This window comes from Chiloscyllium plagiosum, chromosome 17 (genome assembly GCF_004010195.1).
Source record: "Chiloscyllium plagiosum isolate BGI_BamShark_2017 chromosome 17, ASM401019v2, whole genome shotgun sequence".
NCBI classification, from domain to species: Eukaryota; Metazoa; Chordata; class Chondrichthyes; order Orectolobiformes; family Hemiscylliidae; genus Chiloscyllium; species Chiloscyllium plagiosum.
In genome coordinates this window covers 29098310-29124579 of record NC_057726.1, presented here as the reverse complement: position 1 = coordinate 29124579, position 26270 = coordinate 29098310, and the positions used below count along the sequence as shown (strand labels likewise).

Genomic DNA, 26270 nt, shown 5'->3' with positions numbered 1-26270 from the left:
TACTATCTGTCCCCCTAATTATAGTATCCCCTATAACCACTACTTGTCTATTAGCTCCCCCCTCTTGAATGGCCTTCTGGACCATGGTGCCTTGGTCAGTTGGCTCATCCTGTCCAGAGCCCTTTTCCTCATCCGTACAGGGAGCAAGAATCTCGTACCTGTTGGACAATGTCAAGGGCTGAGGCTCCTCCACTCCTGAACTCCGGTTCCTCCTACCTGCCTCACTTACAGTCACATTCTGATGTCCCCGATCACTAACTGGATGTGAATTACTTAATCTCCCAGGTGTGACTGCCTCCTGAAACAAAGCATCCAGGTAACTCTCCCCCTTCCGGATGTGCCGCAGTGTTTGAAGCTCAGATTCCAGATCATCAACTCTGATCCGGAGTTCTTCCAGCAACCAACACTTGCTGCAGATGTGGTCACTGCCGTTCACAATGGGATCAGCCAGCTCCCACATCATACAGCAACAGCACATCACCTGCCCAGCCAGCTCTGCTTAGGTAGACAAGATAGTGAAGAAGGCGTTTAATATGCTTTCATTTATTGCTCAGAGCATTGAGTATCGGGATTGGGAGGTCATGTTCTGGCTGTACAGAATGTTGGTTAGGCCACTTTTGTAATATTGTGTGCAATTCTGGTCTTCCTCCTATATGAAGGATGTTTTGAAACTTGAAAGGGTTCCCAAAAGATTTACAAGGATGTTGCCAGGATTAGAGGCTGAATAGGCAGGGGCTATTTTCCCTGGAGTGTCGAAGGCTGAGGGTTAACCTTCGAGATTTGTAAAATCATAAAAGCTTTGGATAGAGTAGATAGACAAGGTCTTTTCCCCAGGGTGGGGGAGTCCAGAACTAGAGGGAATAGGGGTTTAGAGTGAGAGGGGAAAGATTAAAAAGGGACCTAAGGGGCAACTTTTTCACAGAGGGTGGTACATGTATGGAATGATCTGCCAGAGCAAGTGGTGGAGGCTAATACAATTGCAGCATTTAAAAGGCATCTGGAAGGGTATATGAATAGGAAGGGTTTAGAGGGATATAGACCAAGTGCTGGTAAATGGGACTAAATTAGTTTAGGCTCTCTGGTCAGCATGGACACGTACCGAAGGGTCTGGTTTGTGCTGTGCACCTCTGACTCTATAATTGCTTTGCAATGATCACTAGTCCATTGGAAATGTTCTAAATTGGATGGCATGAATGTATGAAGGAAAACTTAGCTAAATATAAAAATCTGAAAATAAGACCAATAATTTTCTAAAAATGACTATCCTAAGGACTGGAGCCCACACTTTCCTACCTCCAGCCTTGTTTGACAGAAACCATTTGGCAGGGGAAGAGGGTTTGAATAGCTGGGACTTCAAGAATTCCCACCCCTCTTCCTGATACCCTTAATTTCAGTTGGTGCAGAATATGATGTGAATAGTGAGACAGCGCCAAGCCAGCTTCATTACGAGCTAGGCAACTCCTAGCCAGCCACAGTTCCTGCAGAGCCTGACAGGTTTCACCAGAATTCCTGATGCATGGCCCTTCAAAGAAGTCATGAGTCAGTTTGGATGCTAAAAGTGGATCTAAATGCTTGATAATGGGGATACTCGAGCCATCATTGTGATTGGGGTTTGGAGGATCCAGTAGGAAGAATGTGGAGCTCTGGTTTATTTAGGGGGTGTGGTCAGGAGTACAGTCGAGTCAGGTGGGAGGTGCAGAGCATGAAGATTTGACTTCGGGCTGAAATGAGTTGAGTAGTTGATGTGGGACCTATCAAACTGAGCCAGGAAAAGGATCTTGGAAATTATGTTTATAGCAAGTAATTAGGTTATTTTTCATGTCGTTGATTTACTCAGACTCAGCCAGCACTCAAGCTAACTATTACAGGGCACACCAAAATTGCAACAAGGACTGGAAATGTTTGCTGTTTTTATTTTGAAATGGATTAACAGCTGCTTCAAATGTGGGTAAAAATTCCTTTGTCCTTTTAACAAGATAGTGTCTGACGTGATTGTCAAATTATGCACATACACATCCAAGGGTGCACATATGTAGCAACCTCTACCCATTCCAATGTCATTTTTAACCATTGTTTGTCAAACTGCTAGTAGCTGGAAATACAGGCATTAAGAGCTGAGATTACTTTGAGGATGATTTTTGACTGAGTGTATTATGTACTTACAAATTTGTTTTTTTGTTCTTTTTTATTTCTCTCCTGTCAGTTGGTGAATAAATATACACTTACAATTCGAGCAGCTGATATGGAAGGGGACGGCATGTTTACCGACGCTAACGCAATAATCACCGTTACGGACACAAATGATAATGCTCCACAATTTGAGACTAAAGAGGTATTTGTTTTATCTAATGGGTTTGAGCTGTTTGCCTGAATGTAGTGATGGGTGGATTTGCCTGTTGCCTGTGAATTTTGGATTCTAATCAAGATGTCCCAGATCATAATCCTGTACCCTTTGCTGCTAATGACTGAGATCAAGGTAGAATTGTCTGCTGTACTGCTCAAGGGACAATAGGCTCCCACATGATGAACAGTCATTTGAACAAAATGTTGAAGGTTGGACCTGGGAAGAATTCTCCAGTATTTTTTCCTTTAGGAGTGAAGGTGGATTTTGGATCTGAAATAGGAATTGCTAACGGTTGTAAGGAGGGAGTAATTATCCCAGCAAACTATGCTGAACTTGATCTTTTTGGTAGGGAATTTTGCTAAGCTGCTTCTCCCCCATGACTTCTATCTTTCTGACTTGCAGGTTGTTGTAGATGTTCGTGAAAATGAAAATGACTATGATGTAACAACTCTCTCGATAACTGACGAAGATGAGTTTAATTCACCTGGTTGGAAAGCAAACTATAGCATCGTTTTTGGAAACGAGAGACAGCAGTTTGCGATGGAGACAGATTTGCACAATAATGGAGTCCTTAAGTTAGTTAAGGTAGAGCTTTCCATTTTGTTTGTTAACACCATACAGTTAGTTTGCAGACAATTAAAAGTAATCTACATTTTGGAAATTAATTCAAACTGGCTGATTTTAGGTGATGCTTCTCATACAGCTGTGTACCCTGACTCCTGCAGAATGTTCTGCCCATGCATACTTTGTGAACCACCTGGCCAAAAAACTTGAATTTTCTCAACAAGAGGACATTTAAACTAACATGTGCAAGTAATCCACAAAGTCCTTCCGTCATCACACTTTTGATACCCCAACCACATACACAAGATGCATTCTTGGGGAGAAAATTGCACAAGAGCATGATCAATATGCATGCAGAGAGCAGGACAAAGGATCAGTTTGAAATCATCTTATGAATGCATGGTTTCATCAAAAAATGATATTTTTTCTTTTACCCATCCCAGATAAAGCCACGAGCATTCCAGTTCCATCGTGACAAAGAATGGTCAGATTCTTTGGGGCAATGGGCAACATTGTTTTGTATGTGACCAACTGTCTGTTATACTTGGCATTATTAGAATCCTCTTGTGCTATACCAAACCATCATGTGTCCCTAACTCATCATACATATTTATCCATGTTTGAAGCGCACTGCAGAGTGAAGCTACATAATTAGGTCATAATGACAGATCCAGTCATATTATACATCCACCAGCGTATTAATTTTATGCATTAAGATACTAGCATGCATCTATTCTTCAAAGGGGAAAATGGATGAGATTGTATTTTTTCTGTACTATTAAGACTGTTAGATGACATTTAATGCTCTGTGTATGAGGCCTCCATCTTGTTTCTGTATATTTCAATCTGATGGTGAGCAGCCAGCCAGCTGGTCTGATAGTCAACAGAAGTTTCAGATTAATTTTTGATAGTTAATTGTTGTAAATATTGTCTCATTACAATCCTGGCTCTACATATGTTACACAAGTTAATATAGAAAATCACAATTTCATCAGATGTCATAAAAACTGAGAAGGGCAAGGTCCTAACCTCATAACGATCCCAGCCAGGTACAAAGTGACACCGTGCAGGCTAGCAACCAGCACCAGGCTGCACCTTTTATCGCATACTAATACAAATTGGGGGAATTGGTCCTGCTTTTTTGTTTTTACAAGGTCTGCAGAACTCTGAAAGTTCTGCAGTGGCGTTTGGTGGTGATATGAGTCTGACATCTTTGGGGAAAGTGTCTCACCCACCCAAACCTGTTGAAAATAGAGCTGTGCCGTTCTGTTAATTTTCTGCTTTTACATTGAAATAATGCTTCTTTAGTATTGCATGCATGCGTTAATTCAACCTTTTTCTCTATCCAGCCCTTGGATTATGAGAGGAGCAAACAGCATCGGGTGATCGTTGAAGTGAGGAATCAAATACCTTTGACCTCAACCATGCCACTTTCCTCTGCTACAGTCATCATCAATGTACTAGATGTAAATGAAGCACCAATATTTGATCCAGAAACTAAGAGAGACACAAAGCCTGAGAATCTACCAGTAGAAAGTACAGTAACCTCGTGCTCAGCAAAGGATCCTGACAATGCTCAAGACCAAATAGTTAGGTATGAAGTGGATTTTTAGGACATTTTTTTTTCATGTAGTGATAACTTTCTATTTGCAAATGTCAGGTAGATATGTCTTGTCCTTGTTAAATAGTATTACTAATGCAGAAAGGTTCTAGCAGCCCATGGAACAACGTAATTGGTCAACGTTGAGTTATTCATGGCCTTCGCGTGGTTGCTTGCTACCTGTTTTTGGAAACGTTTTTGCCTCATTCACTTATTACAAAAGTGTCCTGAATTGACTAAGATTTGGTCGCTTTGCAACCACTGATCTATCTTTCACAAGCGTTCACAATTTTAAAATTTATTTTATTTTCTCTTAGTCCTCCCTTAATCCTATATGCACGTGCCAATTTTTGTATAGAGATAAAAATAATTAAATTGACAATTTGATCTCCATTTTTCTGTCTTTAAAATTTTGCAATCTGGCTTGCACTTTTGCTCAGCCCCACTATGGTGTCTTTTGCTGCTGAGCACAAAATTCAGGCTTTTGTATTTTACTTCTGCTTGGTGTTGCATGAAGTTTAATTCCATTAAATTACAATGCAGCTTTAGCCAATGATTGAGTCCTTATGCTTAATCTATAAGCGACTTCATCTTCCATATTTGTCATGACTGGAGAGGCCAGTGCAAGATCAGCAAGAATGTGTCTAAGGAACTGGCAGTTCATGTCATGGTCAGTCTTTTGATGTGGATGATCATCAAAACACAGAATCAGATTTGCTTCCATGTGGCCTGTCAGCTGCAGTGTTTTCACACAACAAATCCTCTGTGGTACAAACATTTTGAAAGGCTTGAGCCATCAAGTCTGCGTGCACCTTTTATACATGTTGATTGGAGATTAAGATCTCTGTATACTCTGGCATCATTCTTCTATCGTATTATTTCTATCCACCTGTGTATTGTTACCTCTTTTGTATAATCTTTAATTATGAAAGGGGGGGAAATAAAGTACAGACAAAACTGTAGGTATCTCAAAGCTTCGGTGGGTTGAAGATGACTAATAGCAGTTTCTTTTTCTGTACATTTTTTCCCCCTATTTTCTTAACCTGAGTACTATGGAATTCCTTGCCCCTTTTAGCATCCCACCTCGTTACTTGGCAAACATCACTGAATTGTGGTGGGATTTTAAATCCCAAACTTGGCTTTATTTCTTGGTACTACACAACCTTTAATGCCCTGCATGATGGACTAATCTTAATCTAACCATTGTTATCTGATTGCTTGTTTTAAAAGAAAAACCTATGCTGAATTAAGTTGTCCCAAAAGTACATTTTCAGACATGATTACCCAGTTTTGTACCCTGCTGCATGAATTGTAATTCCATACTGAAGTATTTGACTGCTCCACTATGGTGAATTGGAATGAATGTATGTAGAGTTCAACAGGAAACTGTGCTTTGCCCTTTTTTTTCTCTTATTTTTTTAAATTTGGATTTGTGGTAACTTTTTTTTTCAATTTTATTTTCCAGTTATCGAATGGGAAGTGACCCAGCAAAATGGTTTGAAATTGAGTCAGATACTGGTATAATTAAACTAGTTAAAGAAATGGACAGAGAGTCTCCGTTTGTTGAGGACAGCAAATATACTGCAACAATACTTGCTTATGATAATGGTAAGTATAACTTTTTTTTTGTGAGCAACCCCCATAATTTGTGTCTTTAATAACCTGGCAAACTTCGATGGTGACTGCTGCAATATTTCTCTACCTTTATGACATAACCAGGAGGAATTATGCAAATTATCTTGGCTGATTTGAAAATTCTGTTTTTAAAAATGCATTTTAACACGCTGTTGCTTTTGTGCACTATCTCCAACTTCAGGCACCTTTTTTAGGTCTGGCCAGCTGACCAGAAAATATCTCATGTCATCTTTAAAATCTTCTCTCAAATAGATGGTTCTGGCAGACCTGCAAACATTAGATGGGACAGTCAAATACACAAAAACACTGGAAAAAATTTAATTTTCTCACCTTGCTTCTAAATCTCACTGCTTGTCATGGAATATGTAGCGCATTTAAAATTTATCTCCAATGAAACCATATTGTCATAATGCCTACATAATTTTGGGTTGGAAATATCCAACACTGAAGTCCAAATTAAATTTACAACTGTGATCAGCAAGCCTTTGGGAAGGAATAATAATGGAGGAATATAGGCAATTGTGGCCTCCTTTCTTGAGTAACTTTAATGACCTAAGGAAGTATTAACTTTTTGCCACCTCCATTGCTTTCCAAAATAGGAACTTTTCTGTTTCCAATTTTGTTCATCCGTCTTCAATTTAAGGCAGTTAGACCATTTTTTTTTTGGTCGATCCAGTGGGAAATGCATGACTAGTTTTTAATCTGCTTTATGCAAGTTGTACTACCCTCTGTGTGACAAGACATTTTAAAAAGTGTAAATGATGCCCATTATTTTGAAAGTTTGAATTTTATGACTTACAGCAAAAACAGTTGCGGTGGAAACCTTTTGGCACAATTTGTAACAGAACGTTGCGTATAAGCAAAAAGGTGAAATGGAAGTCAAAATACCATAACTGCAGAGTTCCAGTAACCGTATTTGGTTTCTCATTGTTATAGTGGACCACAGTAATATAACCACTCAGTGCGAACATGGACATTCCCTTGGGTTTTGGTGAATTATGTACATAGAAATACCCCCTTGATGCACTTGACCTCTTGATATTTGTTGTTTCGTATAAGAAAATAGAAGCTTCAGTTTTCAGTCTTTAAAAGATTGCAACTGAAGTGGAAGTGTGGCAAACTTCTAATGGAAGAGAGAAATCCAGCGCATCCACATTGATAGCAGTTCGAGGAAGCAGGGGTTTGGTCTGGGGAAAATCTTCAAGTTCTTTTCTCGTATGTGGGATAGGATAAGCAGCAGAAGCAACAAAGAGTCATTTAACACAAATCTGATGCTGTGATGGATGAGACTTTTTTGGGGCCCTTCTTGCATAAGATGGGTTGAATGATTGATTGTGCAACCACTATGGATGATATAAAAGACTCATCAAGTGATTTAGTTGAGTATTGAACTTTTTACCAAGTTTTGCTTTAGGATTCAGAATTCCATTTGTTTCCACAGGTTCTCCATCTGCTACTGGTACTGGGACCCTCATTCTGCAGCTTGAAGATGTCAATGACAATCCCCCAATTGCTATTGCTTCTACAAACCTTGTGTGCAATCATAATCCACTTCCTATCAATGTAACCATTATGGACAAAGACATCCCACCCAACACTTTTCCTTACATTGTGCAGCCAACTCATGGAGCTGAGAGTAACTGGACAATCAAACCCACGGAAAATAGTAAGCAGCTTATATTCAAAAGGATAACCTTATCCAAAAAATGATTTATTTTTTAAATTTTTTTTTTTCTTTCTCAAACAATTTTTTTCCCTCTTTCAAATTTTTTTCTTTCCATCTGAATGTGTCGACAGCTTGTGGTACATCCCCTTGGGTTTCTGTTGGGATTTGCTTGAGAATGATTAGCAGAAGTGATTATTTGGGCTCCCTAAATCTTTACTCCCATATCCATGTGCACTTAATGCCTTTGACCTCACGAAGCATCTCAGATGCTTGACAAATGGGCACATGGAATTAATGTTAAGCTGAGAACAGACAGAATGAGAGAAATGATTGAGAATTGGATCAAACACCTTTTTTTTTATATAGTGCTATGCAGAGGTGTTCCTTGTGGCTTTTTCTGCAAACATAATGTGAGAGGAGGAGAGACTTAGAGCTAATGTTGGAGAAATCATGTTTGAATGTTTTGATTGCAGAAATTGTAAAAATTGAATAATCAGAAAAGGATTCCTAACTGACCTGCCAATCTCAATCATTCTAAATTGAACTTGATCGTTCAACAGAAAATCTACCATCTGTATCTGTACCTTTTTGGTTTGTGAATGCAATTAAATTGCCAATCAAGAACTTTTGACTTTGGGAGATGAGATTTAAGGAACGCCTAAATGCTAAATTAATATGGACAGCAGATGGGATTGCACTGCTCAGTTTTTCTCTGGAAACTTTGCAAACCAAGACTTGATTCCTTTCTAATTTAATGTCTGACTGGAAGCGGTGGTTGAATGCAAAAATCCAATTTCTCCTGCATGGTCCTAAGCTGGTAATAATGAGTTGCACATGGAGGATACGCAACTATACATTGTCCGCACAAATTTCTGAAGGACTGGGTACCACAGCATTCTAGCCGACTTTTTAATTTTAAGGATTAACTTATTGCAGTACTGTTTAAAATCCCCTGGACAACAACTAATGCTATTTTATACAGTGTGCCTGAATAAGATGACAACATTTGAGAGTGGCATCCTGCCTGAAATGGGAGAAGACAGTGGTGTAGTGACAATGTCATTCAACTACTAGTCCAAATACCATGTGCTGTATGGGCAAAGCAGCTTAAATTTAAATTAATAAATCAGAATTTGAAGTCTAGTCTCTGCGTTGGCAGCCAAAGGCCGATCATTGATTGTATCAGTTGGATTTTTATGACCATGTCCATTTTGTTGTAGGGAAGGAAATCTGTCATCCTTGCCTGGCCTACATGTAACTCCAGATCCATGACTGGTTGGCTCTGAACTGCCCTCTGAAATGGCCTAGAAAACTACTCAGTTCAAGGGTTATTAGATGTGGGCAATAAATGCATAGCTTGAAAAGAACATTCTTTAAAAAAGACAGTGAGCTTGTTTTCAGGATTGTTTAAAGTACATCAGATTTTTTAACGTTTTTATCCCTTTTTAGATGAAGTGGTAATGTTACTACTGCAGAAAACTCTGGAGCCTGGCCGATATGAAGTTCCTTTAAAAATAACAGACAGTGGAAAGCCACAGCTGTCTCAACTCACAGGACTGCCGATAGAAGTTTGTGACTGTCATGAGAATGGAGGATGTAAAGAGAGGATAGCTGGTGCTGCATTTGGAATCTCTGGCATTTTGGCTATTCTGGGTGCCATTTTAGCATTGCTGCGTGAGTATTGTTCACATACAGATTAAATTTTTTGTATCTCAAAAGTTAGCTTAATAATCTGCACTCTTAAGTTTTCAACAATCGATGCTTTAGAGTAATTCTAATTTGTTGCTATTGGATTTTCCTTTTTGTCCCGTAAGTACTCCATAATTCAAAAACTTTGATACAACTATATTAAATTAGTGCCTGTAAGTGCTAAAGGTTCGAGGAATCTCAGGATGTTACAGCACAGACTGAAGCCATACCATAGTGTTCCTATACTGGCTCGTTGAAAGAAATAACAAGTTTGTCTATTTTTCAATAACTTTCTGCAGAGCTCTGCAATTATTTCCTTGCACTTCGCTGCCATCTCCACATGTACTCATTTGATGTCCTTTTGACAGTTGTTATGGAGTCTGCTCCCACCTTCATGCCCCACCCTCCATCCACCACCTTTAGCCAATATATTCCAGACCATAATATTTTGCTGCTTGAAGCAAGGGAGGGGTGGGGAATTTTCCTAATTATCTGAATGTGATGACGTCTGGCTACCAAATGTCTTGCCATTCAAGTTTCCTGTTATTACAATATTGATACCCTTCATGGTTTTGAACATCAATTAAATCTCCCGTTGCTACCCTCTGTTTTAAAGAGGTCATCTCAAGATTTATTTAAGAATGGCTGTAAGGAAAAGCCTGGGATCTGTAGACCTAATGAGTCTGGTATCACTGGTGGATAAGTACTTGGTGATTCTGGAAGATATGATGTTCATGCAAGTGGAGAGGCCAGGAATGATTACAAATAGTCAGCATGGTTTTGTGCAAAAGAAATCATGTCTCTCAAACTTGAGTTTTATTTTTGAGGAAGTAAGAAAAAGAATTATCTACTGCTCTGCCCTTAATGTTTAGTTGGACTTTAGTAAAGCCTTTTGAGATTCTGCATATTTGACTAATTAATAAAGTTAAATCACTTGGGTTTGCCAATTGAATACAAATTTGGCCAAACAGTATGAGCGTGGTGGTGGAGGCTTGTTTTTCAGACTGGAGGCTGGTGATCAGCAGTGTTCCACCAGGATTAGTACAAGTTTGCTTGTGATTTATATAAAATTACTTGGATGAGAATATAGAAGGCATGGTTATAAGTTTGTGGATGACACTAAGACTGGTAGTATAGTGGACAGTGAAGAAGGTTATCTAAAGATTACAAATAAATATTGATTACTTGAATCATTGGGCTGAGGAGTGGCAGATGGAGTCTATCCAAATTAAATTGGACAAATGCAAGATATATTTTGGTAAAACAAACAAGGGCAGGATTTCGGAGATCCAAAACAAGTATTCTGCTATTCTTTACATGTCCTCTTTAAAATGCAACCAGCATTCCTGAATAATTACGATGACATGCTGTGCAGCTGTGGGCCAGCTTTACTATGGAATGAGCAGAGTTTAGATGGAGATTGTTGCCTTGCATGCTACAAGTGGTAATTATGGAAAATGTTCGAAAGAATCTTTGGAGCGGGGTCTCTGTCAGCCACAAATTCAAACCCGATCTATGTAGACTTTGGTCTACACTGATATTAGTGAGAACAGCATTGACATTGATTGTCATCTATTTGACAGAAGGACAAATAGAACTTATGCTTTTGAGGTGTTTTCTATGATTTGGGGCTTAAAGTGCTTGACACCCAATAATGAATTTGTTGAAATGAGCTCTGTAAATTAACATTGGAAGTAAATTGGCCAATTTTTTCACATGGAGAAAGTGAGGACAGCAGATGCTGGAGATCAGAGCTGAAAATGTGTTGCTGGAAAAGCGCAGCAGGTCAGGCAGCATCCAAGGAGCAGGAGAATCGACGTTTCGGGCATGAGCCCTTCTTCAGGAATGAGGAAAGTGTGCTAAGCAGGCTAAGATAAAAGGTAGGGAGGAGGGACTTGGGGGAGGGGCGTTGGCAATGTGATAGGTGGAAGGAGGTTAAGGTGAGGGTGATAGGCCGGAGTGGGGGTGGGGGCAGAGAGGTCAGGAAGAAGATTGCAGGTTAGGAAGGTGATGCTGAGTTTGAGGGTTGGGACTGAGACAAGGTGGGGGGAGGGGAAATGAGGAAACTGGAGAAATTGAGTTCATCCACGGACATTTACTATAAACCGACCGACTCCCACAGCTACCTAGACTATACCTCCTCCCACCCTGTCCCCTGTAAAAACGCCATCCCATATTCCCAATTCCTTCATCTCCAGTGCATCTGCTCCCAGGAGGACCAGTTCCAAGACTGTGTACAACCCAGATGGCCTCCTTCTTCAAAGACCACAATTTCCCCCCAGATATGATTGATGATGCTCTCCACCGCATCTCCTCCACTTCCTGCTCCTCTGCCCTTGAGCCCCACCCCTCCAATCACCACCAGGACAGAACCCCACTGGTCCTCACCTACCACCACACCAACCTCCATATACATCGTATCATCTGTCGGCATTTCCGCCACCTCCAAACGGATCCCACCACCAGGGATATATTTCCCTCCCCTCCCCTATCCGAAAAGAGCACTCCCTCCGTGACTCCCTCGTCAGGTCCACACCCTCCACTCCCGGCACCTTCTTCTGCAACCGCAAGAAATGCAAAACTTGTGCCCACACCTCCCCCCTTCCCTCCAAGGCCCCAAGGGATCCTTCCATATCCATCACAAATTCACCTGCACCTCCACACACATCATTTACTGCATCCGCTGCACTCGATGTGGCCTCCTCTATATTGGGGAGACAGGCTGCCTACTTGCGGAACGTTTCAGAGAACACCTCCTGGGACACCCGGACCAACCACCCAGTGGCTCAACACTTCAACTCCCCCTCCCACTCCACCAAGGACATGTAGGTCCTTGGACGACTCCATCGCCAGACCATAGCAACAAGATGGCTGGAGGAAGAGCGTCTCGTCTTCTGCCTAGGAACCCTCCAACTACAAGGGATGAACTCAGATTTCTCCAGTTTCCTCATTTTCCCCTCCCCCCACCTTGTCTCAGTCCCAACCCTTGAACTCAGCACAGTCTTCCTAACCTGCAATCTTCTTCCTGACCTTTCCGCGCCCACCCCCACTCCGGCCTATCACCCTCCCCTTAACCTCCTTCCACCTATCGCATTTCCAACTCCCATCACCCAAGTCCCTCCTCCCTACCTTTTATCTTAGCCTGCTCGTCACACTTTCCTCATTCCTGAAGAAGGGCTCATGCCCGAAACGTCGATTCTCCTGCTTCTTGGATGCTGTCTGACCTGCGCTTTTCCAGCAACACATTTTCAGCAATTTTTTCACATGCATATACTGCCTGAAAGGAATGTTCGGGACAACATTTCCTATTATTGAAGGAGGTGGTGGTGAAGAAGACCAAGTTAGTGTCAGGGTTTAAAGTTTATAGCTTTTAAAGATCTGCTTATTGACTTGATTCCAGTGACTGTGTGCAGAATATATTTTCTACAAAGGGTTCACTTATGTCTATTGTAATATGATATAATATATCTAGTGTAAATGCCAAAGGCATTTCCTTATTGAATTCAACATTTGGTGGGGATGTGGAAGATCACCTATTCTAATCGGTGCTTTTTTTTTCTTCTTCGTTTGGTTTCTACATAGTAATTCAATTTGACAAGTAGCCAATGATTTCATGCGTGAGGTTTGGTAGTATAGTTGATATGTGCATTGGGCCGCTGAAATGCTGTTGTATTCTTGAGCATTTAAGCCTTTTAGATGTCTGTGTTTCTGATGTCAAATGCAGGATCTGAGTTTTTGTGTTTTTAAATTCTGATATTTTTTTCTTTCAGTCTTGGTGCTGCTGCTTCTGCTATTTGTGAAAAGGAGGCGGAATGTCAAAAAGGAGCCTCTACTGCCTGAAGAGGATGTTCGGGACAACATTTACTATTACGATGAAGAAGGTGGTGGTGAAGAAGACCAAGTAAGTGTCAGGGTTTAAAGTTTATAGCTTTTAAAGATCTGCTTATTGATTTTACTCTGCACACTCGCAGTGGGATCTACTTTCTACAAAGGGTTCACTTATGTCTAGTGTAATATGATTGCATTAATTCATACATTTGTTAGACACTGGACCTACTATTCACAGCTGACCTGTGCTCCTCCAAATAGAACTGCATTATTAAATGCGAATCTTGTCATGAAAGATGGTAATATGGATGTACCCTGTGAGAATGTAAATGTCCCATCTATAAAAGGAGGAATCTAAGCCACTTGAGCTGGACTAAATGAACCACATTTTCAAAAGGGTCTGACTAATGTACTGTCAATTCTATACTAAGTTATAAATCACTACGAAAGTTGAAACTTGAATGGCAATCAAACGTGGAAAAAGTGCAAATTCAAAAACTTGAGTGTAGTAATGGGAGGGAAAGACTGAAGTCTTTGATCTATGGAAACAAATTAATTGGAACAAGTTCTTTTTTACAATAATTTTTTAAATGTTCAAAATCCAGACTCAGGAATTTAATTGAAGTGTAGAATTGTTTGAATGTCACATTCAGATTAGCTGTTCTTTTTTTTTATAAGTTTTGTGAAGATAGTTTGAAATGGCCACTTCCTCCTGAAGAAATTGTCAGTGACTTTTTTTTCATCTAGAATGAGTAGAAGACACTCTACATGCAATACAAACTATTTGAAGATCTCTCGGACGAGTAGCTCGTAAATGTTTGGGGCATCACGGTTGTTCAGTCAAAACCATTGTACTTTGATAGCACACTTGCAGTATAGCTTGTGACATGCCTAAGTGGTGTTCCAGCATTGTTGGTACTGCACCAGTAGCCTTCAGTTTAGAACTATAACAGATTCCAACATTCAATTCCATAGATTTGTAAAGAAACATTGCTGAAAATATCGGGTCAGACAGTGTCTGTGGAAGCAAATGGAATTTTTCAGATCATCAGGATACAAAATGCCACAAAGTTGGATTGAATCCTTGAAACATTTGAACATTGTATCTCAACCTGGACAATAGTTTATTTTTTGTCAGTCTTGTTCAAAAGTAACATGTGAAATTAACAACTATCCAAGCACACCATCTGGTATTCTAGGATAATAAATTTGAATTGGTAAGCTTTTTTGTAATCCAGATTTGTTTTTCATAAATTGATAAAGCAATCACCAAAAAAAGCTGTTTTTAAACTACACTTTTCTTGAAACTATCTATTTTTGTTTTGGAATGTGAGCTATCAGTCATATGGGAATGACTAAATAAAATTCTGTGGTTTGGATATTAAATGGGAAGGTATGTTTTAGAACTCAATTTTGGGTTTTGACTATTAAATATCTAAACTTATTGAATCCAAATTATCCAATATTCCACATCTAGGATTATCAATTTAGATTTAGAAGCATTGATTTTTTTTTTTTCATCTTGTTATTACACCGGTGTTTCTACCAGTTATCAGATTAGGCACCAGTGAAAATAAAATAGTGTCTGCTAGTCCTATTAATTTGCAATGGCTTTTGTGTACATTGATTTCTGAATAGGCTTGTGTCCTTGTGGCCAAATTTGCATCAAGTTTCAAATGAATCTCTGAGATAGAGAACATTGTTGCAGAAGGTCCTCAGGGACTCTAGGTCCAGATACTTCATATTGGACTTCCCATCAATTCAAGGCCATTAGTGAGATTTTTTCTAATTGCATACTGTTTAGTACATTCACAGCCTCTTCTCCTGAGGCAGTCTGTGCTCATATGTAGCAAGACTGAGTGACATTTCAGGCATGGGATGTTGAGTGGCAAGTTGCACTCATTGCATGCACACCAGGCAATCACCATTTCCAAGGGAGAATATATAACCAGGTTTTAATTTTTGTTTCTCTATATGGTATTAACAACTCTGAATGCCCATGATTATCCAAAAATAAAAGTTGCTGGAAAAGCTCAGTAGGTCTGGTAGCATCTGTGAAGAGAAATCAGAGTTAACATTTCTGGTCTGGTGACCCTTCCTCAGAACTGGTCATCCTGATAGTCATCCCTGTGGATCACCATTGAATAGTGCATTCATGTTCTTATGAACAGTAGCTAAAGGGATAGTGTAGGATAATAGACAATAGGTGCAGGAGTAGGCCATTCTGCCCTTCGAGCCTGCACCACCATTCAATATGATCATGGCTGATCATCCTCAATCAGTATCCTGTTCCTGCCTTATCTCCATAACCCTTGATTCCACTATCCTTGAGAGCTCTATCCAACTCTTCCTTAAATGAATCCAGAGACTGGGCCTCCACTACCTTCTGGGGCAGAGCATTCCACACAGCCACCACTCTCTGGGTGAAGAAGTTTCTCCTCATCTCTGTCCTAAATGGCCTACCCCTTATTTTTAAGCTGTGTCCTCTGGTTTGGGACTCGCCCATCAGCGGAAACATACTTCCTGCCTCCAGAGTGTCCAATCCTTTTAATAGTCTTAGGAGGGAATACTTTAGGTTTTTGGGCTATTGGGGCCACTTGTTGGATACATGGGACCTGTACAACCTGGGCAGTTGACCCTTCTTGCTGGAAGGCTTGCTCGTGCTGCAGAGGAGGTTTTAAGTTAATTTTTCAAGGGGTTGGAGCACAGAGGAGATGTAAAATTGGAAGTAAGGTATTATCAGAAATGGAAGGACTACTAGGACAATCCAAATTATGGCGAAGATATGGGCAGGATACTGCACACTGGGAGGTCCAGGAAAATTAAATTGTAGCTATTTTAGTGCAACAAGTCTGACAAGTAACGCAGATAACTTTGAGCAGTGACCAGTGTGTGGGAATGTGATATTGTTGCAGTCAGTTGAGTACAGTTGAAGGAAAGCCAGGACTAGTAGCTCAATATTCCAGGGCATCAAAATTTCAGATGGGATTGGGGGGATTGTAAGGGAGGTAGGGGCATTGTATTATTGATAATGGAAACCATCACTGCAATAATGAGGAAGGATCCTTTTAATGGGCTCTTCAGATGTGGTCATGTGGGTAGAGGTATGTCATCTAGTTTTGAACTCACCAACACTAGAAAAAGACCTTTTGCTATTCCCAGGGCCTTTATTTATGCCCCTCATGATTTTATAAACCTCTGAGGTATTCCCTCAGCCTCTTTTATATTCTTACAGAAACACATAAGACATTCAGCCCTTCAAATCTGCTCCACCATTCAGCAAAATCTGATCATCCAACCTTGTACCCCATTCCTGCTTTCACCCCATACCTCTTGATGTCTTCAGTCCCAAGAACTATTTCTAATTTCTTCTTAAAAACATTTTGGCTCTTAACCACTTCCTGTAACAGAATTGCAAAAGTTCACTGCTATTGCTGTTTCTTCATTGTTTACTATACACCATTCAGGCTCTGTGCTGGGTCCACTGCTTTTCATCATTTTATATAAATGACTTGGATGTGAATTTAGGAGATATAGTTAGTAAGTTTGCAGATGACACCAAAATTGGAGGTGAAGTGCACAGTGAAGAAGGTTACCCTGCAGTACAATGGGATCCTGATCAGATGGGCCAAGGAGTGGCAGATGGAGTTTAATTTAGATACATGTGAGGTGCTGCATTTTGGAAAGGCAAATCAGGGCAGGACTTGTACACTTAATGGCAAGGTCCTAGGGAGTATTGCTGGATAAAGTTACCTTGAAGTGCAAGTTCATATTTCCTTGAAAGACAGCGAAGGAGGAGTTTAGCATGCCTGTCTTTATTAGTCAGAGCATTTGGGTATAGGAGTGGGAGGTCATATTGCAGCTGTACAGGACATTGGTTAGGCCACTTTTAGAATACTGTGTGCAATTCTGGTCTCCGCACCCCCCCCCCCCCCCCCATTAAAAGGGTGTTGTGAAACTTGAAAGGGTTCAGAAAAGATTTACAAGATGTTACCAGGGTTGGAGATTGGATAGGCTGGAGTTATTTCCCTGAAGCTTCGGCGGCTGATGGATGACCTTTATAGAGGTTTATAAAATCATGGATAGGGTAAATAGATGAGGTCTTTTCCCCGGGGGGGGGGGGTATTTCAAAACTGGAGGACATAGGTTTAAGATGAGCAAGGAAAGATTTAAAAGTGACTTGACGGGCCTCTTTTTTTTTTCCACAGAGGGTGGTGCGTGTATTGAATGAGCTGCCAGCGGAAGTGGTGGTGGCTGGTACAATTACAACATTTCAAAGGCATCTGGATGGGTATATGAATAGGAAGTGTTTAGAAGGATATGGGCCAAGTGCTGGCAAATAGGGCTAGATTTATTTAGGATAACTAGTCAGCGTGGACTAGTTGGACCAAAGGGTCTGTTTCCATGCTGTACAACTGAGTCAAAGTAGAGATTTTCAAGGAGGCAGCTCACCATCACTTCCCTGAGTTCAACTAAGATGGATATTAGTAGTAAAGCTCCTATGCCATATATGGGTGGAAAAATAAATTAGACTAGCTTTTTCTCAGCTGACCATCAGCCATGCCAACTACTGCCAATGTATTCTAAGTGGTAAAGGCTGGCTTGCCTAATGAAAGATTCTTGGCAGAGAAATTTGGATAAACCTTTGGATGCATTGTCCTGAATTATTTATTAGTTTCCCACCTCCAATAGGTTTGAAAGATTGCACGTCTGTCATTGGTCATTCTGCATGTAATATCTCTTTTCTATCTCAAGCAAACTGCAGCTCTGTGTTTGACCACTTAATTTCTCATCTTTAAACAGGGTGGCTGCCAATTGGGAGCATTTTATGTTGGCATTGTCTCTACTGCCAATCATGTGGGTTCTTCACTGTGTCGTTCTTTGGCATTTGACATGCATGTCAAACCCATACTGCTCACAGGGGCACATCATGCTCAGTTCCCACCTTTAAGAGTGAACATGCAAAAAAAAAACTCCATACTAATGTTGTGATATAACTGTTTCACTTGTTTAACAGGATTATGATCTCAGTCAACTGCACAGAGGTCTAGATGCAAGGCCAGAAGTTGTTCGTAATGATGTGGCCCCCTTACTCTTGGCACCACAGTATCGGCCACGCCCAGCAAACCCAGATGAGATTGGCAACTTCATTGATGAGGTAAGGCACCACTATTATTAAAGTGTGAACATTAAGTGAATTGTATGATCATAAAATGCTTTTGTGCAGTGATAGGAATTGGATTTATTTTCTTTTTTTTCTCCATTATAGAATTTGAAGACCGCAGATAATGATCCAACTGCTCCTCCTTATGACTCTCTCTTGGTGTTTGATTATGAAGGTGGTGGATCTGAAGCCGAATCTTTGAGCTCCGTGAACTCATCCACCAACTCTGATTTAGATCAGGATTATGACCACTTAAACAATTGGGGACCACGCTTCAGAAAACTAGCTGAGATGTATGGCGGTGGGGAAGAATGAGCAGATGGCATTAATCAGCCATTTTAGAGACAACTTTTTTAATCACTGTAAATGCTTAAAAGACATGAGTGCAGCAGATGCTAGAAAATGGATATATGGCAGGATGGGGTCAACTCTAATTACATTCCAACCAATCTTGCATCAGTGTTTGAAAGCTGGTTACTAAATTGCCATTAAAATTTAGGTGAATAACAAATTTATCTAAGCTAACCAGCATGGATTATCCCTGAAGAGCTTTATTTCCAATAGTCCATAACTCGTGCAGTTGGATTTTCCCAAAGTTTAAATGAGCCAAAGGTTATTCAGTTTGATGTCACCCTTAGTAGGTTTGCTTCCTCTTCCAATATATTACTACTGAACTGATTGCAACATTATTTTATTTTTCTGAGCAAAAAACATAATGTGAAGAATTTGGAAATACTGCATTAAATTTTAAGGTAGTGTTATTTTAGTTAAATGTATATTACTTACGGTAGATTTAAGAAAATACTGTTTAGTTGGTTTCCTTCATTTATTACTATCTGTTGTCATGTGTGTACTCTTTTTGTAAAGCATTTTTCTAGCTACTAGCCAAAACGCAGTGAGTTTCCAGCACATGCGTTCTCAGGAAATGTTCATTTATGAGCTTTTAAGAAAAGCAAAACTTTTAAGAAAAGGTATTATTTCCCCCAAATTATGCACTAACCTCTTGGGTTGAATAATTAAAAGCAAAGGAATAAAATTATTTTATATTAAGGTCTGATGCATGACTTTGTGACTGGCAGGTAGACTTTGAGTTGCTTGACTGATTAAAATGCATGATTTCAATTCCAAGTAGATAATTTAACTATTGTGTAATTTTACACTGGATGGAAACAAATGCAATGTATACACATTTGGGCAGCAATGTTTTTGTGCTGCATAAATTGTTTTAAATTCTATTGCCTAATAATAAATTTGTGTTGTAGTCTTCTGTGTTGTACTCCCAGAATGATAACAAAATAGAAAGGAGATGGGATAAATTTGGAACAAAAATTTGGGATGTAAAATTTTTAGAATCTTTCAACTGAAAGAGACCTGAGCCAGAAACTTGCTGTGGTTGTGCATTATCCCTTTTTGCCCATTTTCTCCATTATTTTGCCAACCCTTTTCCCACTTTGGTCATGAAGAATCTTGGTAGGAAATGTAAAGTAAAGTCTGTCAAAGTTTGAAGACGTGCATCCATTTATATTTCAATAGCAATTTGAACATGAATCAATATTATTTCCCTTCTCTTACTGCACCCCACATTTTAGGCCAGGTCAGTTTCAAATTTGGGTCTGAATTTTAAACCAACAAGCAACTGAGCACTTTGTGGTCAATACATGTTAAGGTGTGTCATCCTGGCAGACTGAACGATTTGTTCTTCATTCTTGGAACTCTGAGCAGAGTATTCATCTGAAACAATCTATTTTTCCTTACTATGAATTCTATAAACTCTTGCTCATTTCTATTTTTTAGTTCAAAGTATAATTTGTATGATATTAATTCTAATGTAGAAATTTAGAGTACAATTTTAGGAACACTTGAATTTGTTGTTTCTATCTGTTCAGTTTATACATTAAGCATGATCTAGTGGTCAAAGGAAGATAATTTCTGACAACCAACAATAGTGCCTTTTTAATGTTCACAATAGTCTGCCTAATGTACTGAGCAAATTTTGACATCTGTTTTCCTAAGTGACCTTTTTTAATTTGTTTTGCATTGAATAAAGTAGTAGTGTGTGTTTTTTTAAATAAATGTTTATAACAGTTTAGATTTGTTTCTTTAGAGGTTTCCTGAGCTTGAACTTCCTACTTGCAATTTGTTCTCCTATGTTGGGATTTTTAAGGAGTTCTTTCATCTATTTCTAAATAACACTTGAGAGCAAATACTCAAAAGCAAAGGGGCAACATTCATTGGTGACATTGTTGAAAACTGTTCAAAGGCTTAGCAAATTCTCCAGTGTTACTTTTTCCGCCTTGTTCTGTTATGGCTTTTCTTTTGGTGCCATCAGTGGTGGTTCAGTCACAAACCAAGCAAAGGGAAACAATGAAGCTGGCTCAGCAGCCAATCCAATTGAACAACACTTTCAAACTGGAAAGCAGGTTAGCAGTGTCCCTTGTTTTCTGGATTGAAAAGGTCTGTGATGATGAACTGCCAGATTATATTTTTTTAATTTAAAAAATTAAATCCTCTGAACTCTTGAACCTCTGGCAATGGTGGTAAATTTTGGAAGAGTCAGGTGAGGTGTCCAGTGAAGCCATTCTTGACATCAAGGCCAAAATGTCACTTTTTCAACCAAGTGTTTGCCTTTGAGATGAGATTCTCACTAGTGAGTATTGAGAGGTCTCTTGGCATGATTATCACTCATCAACAGCCTAATCACACCTCACTAATCTGGCATTCTCCCATTTTAACCACCACTGGATGGAAGCTATACACCAAGGATTCCTGAAAATCAAGTTAGTTTCCTGGTGACTCAAACTTATCTCTCATTCCTCCCAACCTCTGACTTGGATACCTGGCACCAGCATCTGAGGGCATGGTCCATGGGTAATGCTTGCATGTGTCTCATGTCCATGATCACTGGTTTTGATACATATATCTGCCTCACTACACAATCATGGCATATCTCTGATCCATCTGCAGTAGTTTTTTGCACTTCAGAGCAATGTAGCTGCAAGGACAGTTTGCACACTGACAGGCATCCAGTTCATTCACTGGACAAATGTGTATCTCTGTTCTACTTTGAGCACTCGCATTGTTATTTTATGCCTATTTGGATGCTCACAGCCTTGCCTTGTCTTGCCCTGCTTTCTGTTCTTTAGCCCCTCAGCCAGAGCTAACAGAGTGACTGTGCTGCTGTCCTTCCTTTGTCTTTCAGCAGAGACACAAAGCTAGGCAGCTTGTCATGGTTTGTAGCAGTTATCTCAGACAGACATGGTCATATTGCTTTAGTCTAGATTAGAGTGGTGCTGGAAAAGCACAACAGGTCAGGCAGCATCCGAAGAGCAGGAAAATCGACATTTTGGGCAAAATCCCTTCATCAGGAATGAAGGCTTCATACCTGATGAAGGGCTTTTGCCCGAAACCTCCCTTTTTTTTTTCTCCCCACTCCTCGGATGCTGCTTGACCTGCTGTCCTTTTCCAGCACCACTCTAATCTTGACTATGATCTCCAGCATCTGCAGTCCTCACTTTTGCCATGTTGTTTTACAGCACCATTCTACATCAGTGTTATGCAGTTGGGTTGGAGGGGCCCTTGCCCAAGGCCTATTGACCTTTAGAATTTTGGTTGAGCAATCCTGGGATTGCTGGTTGGTACAGTACCCAGAAGCCCTGCCCAGATTCTGTTCGATGGTGGCAATGGGAGAGCAGCATGGCCCTTGACAATGGGTTTTACTTGGTTACTGGGACAGGAAGATCTCTGTATCGCTACATTCACAGCCTGCTCCTGTTCAGGCAAGGATGTTCTCCTTGATTAAATGGATGTCAGGCACCCCACATCCTGTCTTGGCTCCCACCACCACACTGTGGGATGTTTACTCTCTCAATCAGCCAAAGGGAGGGATTGAGTGAGATGAAAATGGCTGGTACAGCTGTTAGTGTTGGTGCACCTCCCAGGGAGCGAGAAAAGCTAATGAGGTGTCCTGAGTGAGTAGGCATTGCACAGGGTATGCAGGGTAGGGACAAGGGTCGGTGATCCCAAGTGCCTGAAGGGGTTGCATATAAGAGTGGTAGACTGTAAGCCTTGATGGGAGGTTGGTGTCGTGGCAGAAATCATGAGTATGAGGTAGCAGAGAGAAGATGGTGGCAGAAGGTCATCAGCCTTCCTGTACTAATGGATCGCCAGCAGGGACAGTGGTACTAGACCCTCCTATCCTGGTCTAAAGTTGCCACAGGGGTTAGCAAAGTGTCCATTGTCTAGAGGAAAGATGACAGCTCTACTCTGTACCATCCCATCCACCAAGACCTCCCAGTCCCTGTCAGAAAAGCACTGTGCCAACTTCCTCTGCCATCTCTGAAACAACCCTTCAAAAGCAGGAACTGTGATGGGTGGCCCCTGGCTGCCAGGGTTTGACCTGGTGCATGATTGCAGTTTAGAAATGGCACTGGTGCGAGAACTCCAGGAGATCCCAGTTGTCACTCTACCATTGAGTACTCCATAGTGCCTGCAGAATGTGTTTGAGATGTGGAACAATGGAGAATGGTATTAGATATAACATCCGATTTCATGGAGAAAAACCTCCACAAAACCCTGTCTATTTGTAAGCTTTACCCATGAGACTGAATTTGCTTATTATTAAGAATATTCTGATGGATGGGATAAAGGAGTTCCCTTGTTACTGTTTGTCACTATGCTGTCCCTAAGAATCCACTAGATTCTGATCTTTTTGAATTGATATTGGGGCACGGGATGAGAGAACTTGTTAAGTTACCCAAAGCTCAGAGACTACACTTCCAACTGGTGTCAAATTTCTGAGAAGCCAAAGTTAACCTAACCTAATTATTTATGTTGGCTAAAATGCACTTAAACTGCTCAACATACAATGGAACCTACTACAGATGCAAAGGTCAAAGGTTCGAATATTATTGACTGAGACAAAGGTGTTAGTATGCCTTATCTACTTATGAGACTACAATAGACTATATGTGTAGAAAGGGCAGGGGAAAATGACTGGTTATATTTAATGCTAATGTAGGAAGTGTTGCCCTAAGTAATAGCCTTACATGTTTAGTTATTGAGTCAAAATAATAGTCAGCCCTTGTAACACAGTGTGAACTTTATCAATGTAAAGTCATACTGTTTGGAATGAAAATGGACCAAAGACCTTTCAATAATTAACTAATAGTCACTGAAAGATTATCGAACTGTGTTCCTTGCATTGATGATAGGGTTGTGTTCAGCCAAACCTGGGAAGAACATGCAAACCGCTATAATGCATGGTTTGATGAGTTTCAAGGGCTCATTTGGGCTTTCATTTGCTCATAAGTAAATTTGCCAAAGCAAAAGTGACTTATTTGGGCCACACTTTAGGACAAAGCTAATTTTCACCGAGCGAATCTAAAATAAGATACCTTGGATTTTCTCATGCTCGTGACAAAATTTGAAATTCTGCAATGTGTAAATTATTCAGAAATCTATTCCAAATTTCAATATTGTCCTTGCTCCTCTAATTAATTTACCTAAAGAAGGGCAAAACAATTCAGTAAACAAAAGAACATTAGAGTTCTTTTAACGATATGAAATCTGTGCTGACAACTTCACAAGTTTTATCAGCACTGAATTCAGAGCTTATTAATGCCAGTGACATTGATGTGAATGCAATATAGTCACAGAAGAATGAGGTGTGGATTGAACAGCCAATTATTTTTCTAGGAAGTTCAATACAGAAGTATTGAGTAGAAAGAGATACTCAGCTGAGTGTTAGCTGTGGTTCAGTTTGAAAGTTAGATAGCCATTAACTCTGCAGACATTATTTAAACAGATTTGTACATTTTAGTTTATTTTTGGTCAGATTCAGTGACAAAATCTAAACTTGTTTCAGTTGAGTTTACTACTACAGCTATGCAGTTTTAAAAAATTCATTCCATGTACAAAACAACAGCATAGCTTAAATTCATCAAGAGCAAATATCAGAAAATTTGACTTGTGTAAGGTATGGTTGTTATGAAAATCATTGTATCTTTATGTAAATTATCATTGTCAATGCAAAATGGGAATAAAAGTAAGGAAAGGTTTTGGTAGAGGTATCTTAAGGATATTTGTTCACATTTTGTTTGAGAGAGGGTGTGATAAAACTTAACTTGGAATATAAAGTAGAGACAAATGGGTATTTGGTTTATTTTCGTAAGGCAACTGTTTATTTTTAAGATGTCAGGAAGCCATTTGGAGCAGTGAACTAAGTAATACTTTATTTCCAAGAAAGTATGTGAATTAAGTGACAAGAATAGATGCTGCTAGACTTGCTGAGCTTTTCCAGTAATTTCTATTCTTGGCTCTGATTTGCAGCATCTACAGTTTTTTTGGCTTTTATGTGACTTAAGTGCCTCACAGGAAAAAAGTGGAATTAATTTGAAGTGTTTTTAAGTTGAACTTTTATGAAAAGCAAGCCAAGACTATTAGCAATTTGAGTTCAGTTCAGATGAATCAGGTTTCAGTTTAGAATAAGAGTTTCATATCAGCAGAAGGACATTAGTTTGTGAAGTCTCCACTATGTGAGGGTTTGTGTTGATGTTTTCAAGCTGTCAGATTTGGAATGAGGTTGAGGCCGTCACAACTGGAAAGAAGAAAGAAAATAAAGAATTAAGATAGGATTGATGTCTCACTGGTGTGTTGAGCATCTATAAAGACTTTTGCCAGAAAGATGTTAAATCTTCATTTTGCTATTTAAGATCTTTCTAAATTGTCTTAGATAATATTTTGTTCATTTTTTTTCTTGCAGTAAACTTGCATTTTTATCTTAAGCATAATGGTGTTTTCAATTGAGTATGTTCAGTGATTACCATGATGGTTAAATCAACTGCAAAAATTAAATTTATATCTATCACTCTGAATATGCTCTTGGGATCTGATTTGTTCAGAATTCCTATCAACTGGGATTATAACATGGTTGTGATCTTCTGATGTTAAAAACATCCAAGATGCCTCTTATCCAGATGGCTTCTGTTTGTAAAGACTTCCAAAATTGTCAACAGTCAATATAGTAACAAAAAAAATCTCCTAAATGTTTGACATGGGTACTGACAAAGCTGTTGTAAAAACAGTGTTAATTAAAATTAAAAAGGTGTTAAAGCTCCACAAAATGAATCCAAAATGCTCCTTTATTCCTTCGGGCAATTTCCTGAGTCTCAATTAACCTATGCTGCAGGTATTAAGTCCAAAGGGAAGTTACATTCCTGTGTAAATATTCTCATTTACATTCAATTATCAACTTTAATCATAATTACCTCATCAAATAAAAACCAAAAGAGCTATGCTTCCCTGTGCTTTCATCCTGCCATCTGGTTACTCCCAGGCAGCTAAATACTCTGTGAAACCTGAAATTCAGCATGTTGGAGCAGAATTGTGGTCAGATTTATTTGTTTTCTAATCAAGTTCTGGATCCAGCCCCAACTCCCCTGTTCATACTAGTACAAGTTCCTAACAGGAAGTCAGTTAGGCTTTTAGACAGAATCTTGCAGGGTGGAGCAGCTATTATTTTTGCAAAGATTGGTTCCAAATGATCTTTTTGTGCTGGATATGACATTCCCTTGGAGGTAATATATGTTCTCACCTGCTCCAGATGACCATGTCATTGTGCTTTTCTCCACATTCCTATCTAGTATCAGTATCTATGTTCATTTGTTTTCCCTCCCATTGGGGATTTGGCTAGTGTCACAAATTCTGCGACTGAGCTCAAACTAGCTTTTAAAATCAAGTTGGGACCAAAACAAATGTCCAGGATATTCTGTTGATCTACCGT

At 39.7% G+C, this 26270-nt stretch overlaps 1 protein-coding gene across 3 annotated transcripts in view; it reads left to right on the top strand.

Annotated features, from left to right (window-relative positions):
• Positions 1-20582, top strand: part of cdh31 (cadherin 31) — a 51707-nt gene extending 31125 nt beyond the window's left edge. For all 3 annotated transcript variants that reach the window (XM_043706766.1, XM_043706764.1, XM_043706767.1), the window contains 9 exons: positions 2204-2332; positions 2747-2929; positions 4258-4502; positions 5974-6116; positions 7585-7809; positions 9259-9483; positions 13269-13399; positions 18344-18484; positions 18596-20582. In XM_043706766.1, the coding sequence (XP_043562701.1) occupies positions 2204-2332; positions 2747-2929; positions 4258-4502; positions 5974-6116; positions 7585-7809; positions 9259-9483; positions 13269-13399; positions 18344-18484; positions 18596-18805 (1632 nt within the window). In that variant the 3' untranslated portion in view covers positions 18806-20582. The remainder of the gene's footprint in view (positions 1-2203; positions 2333-2746; positions 2930-4257; positions 4503-5973; positions 6117-7584; positions 7810-9258; positions 9484-13268; positions 13400-18343; positions 18485-18595) is intronic.
• The last annotated feature ends 5688 nt before the right edge of the window (positions 20583-26270 follow it).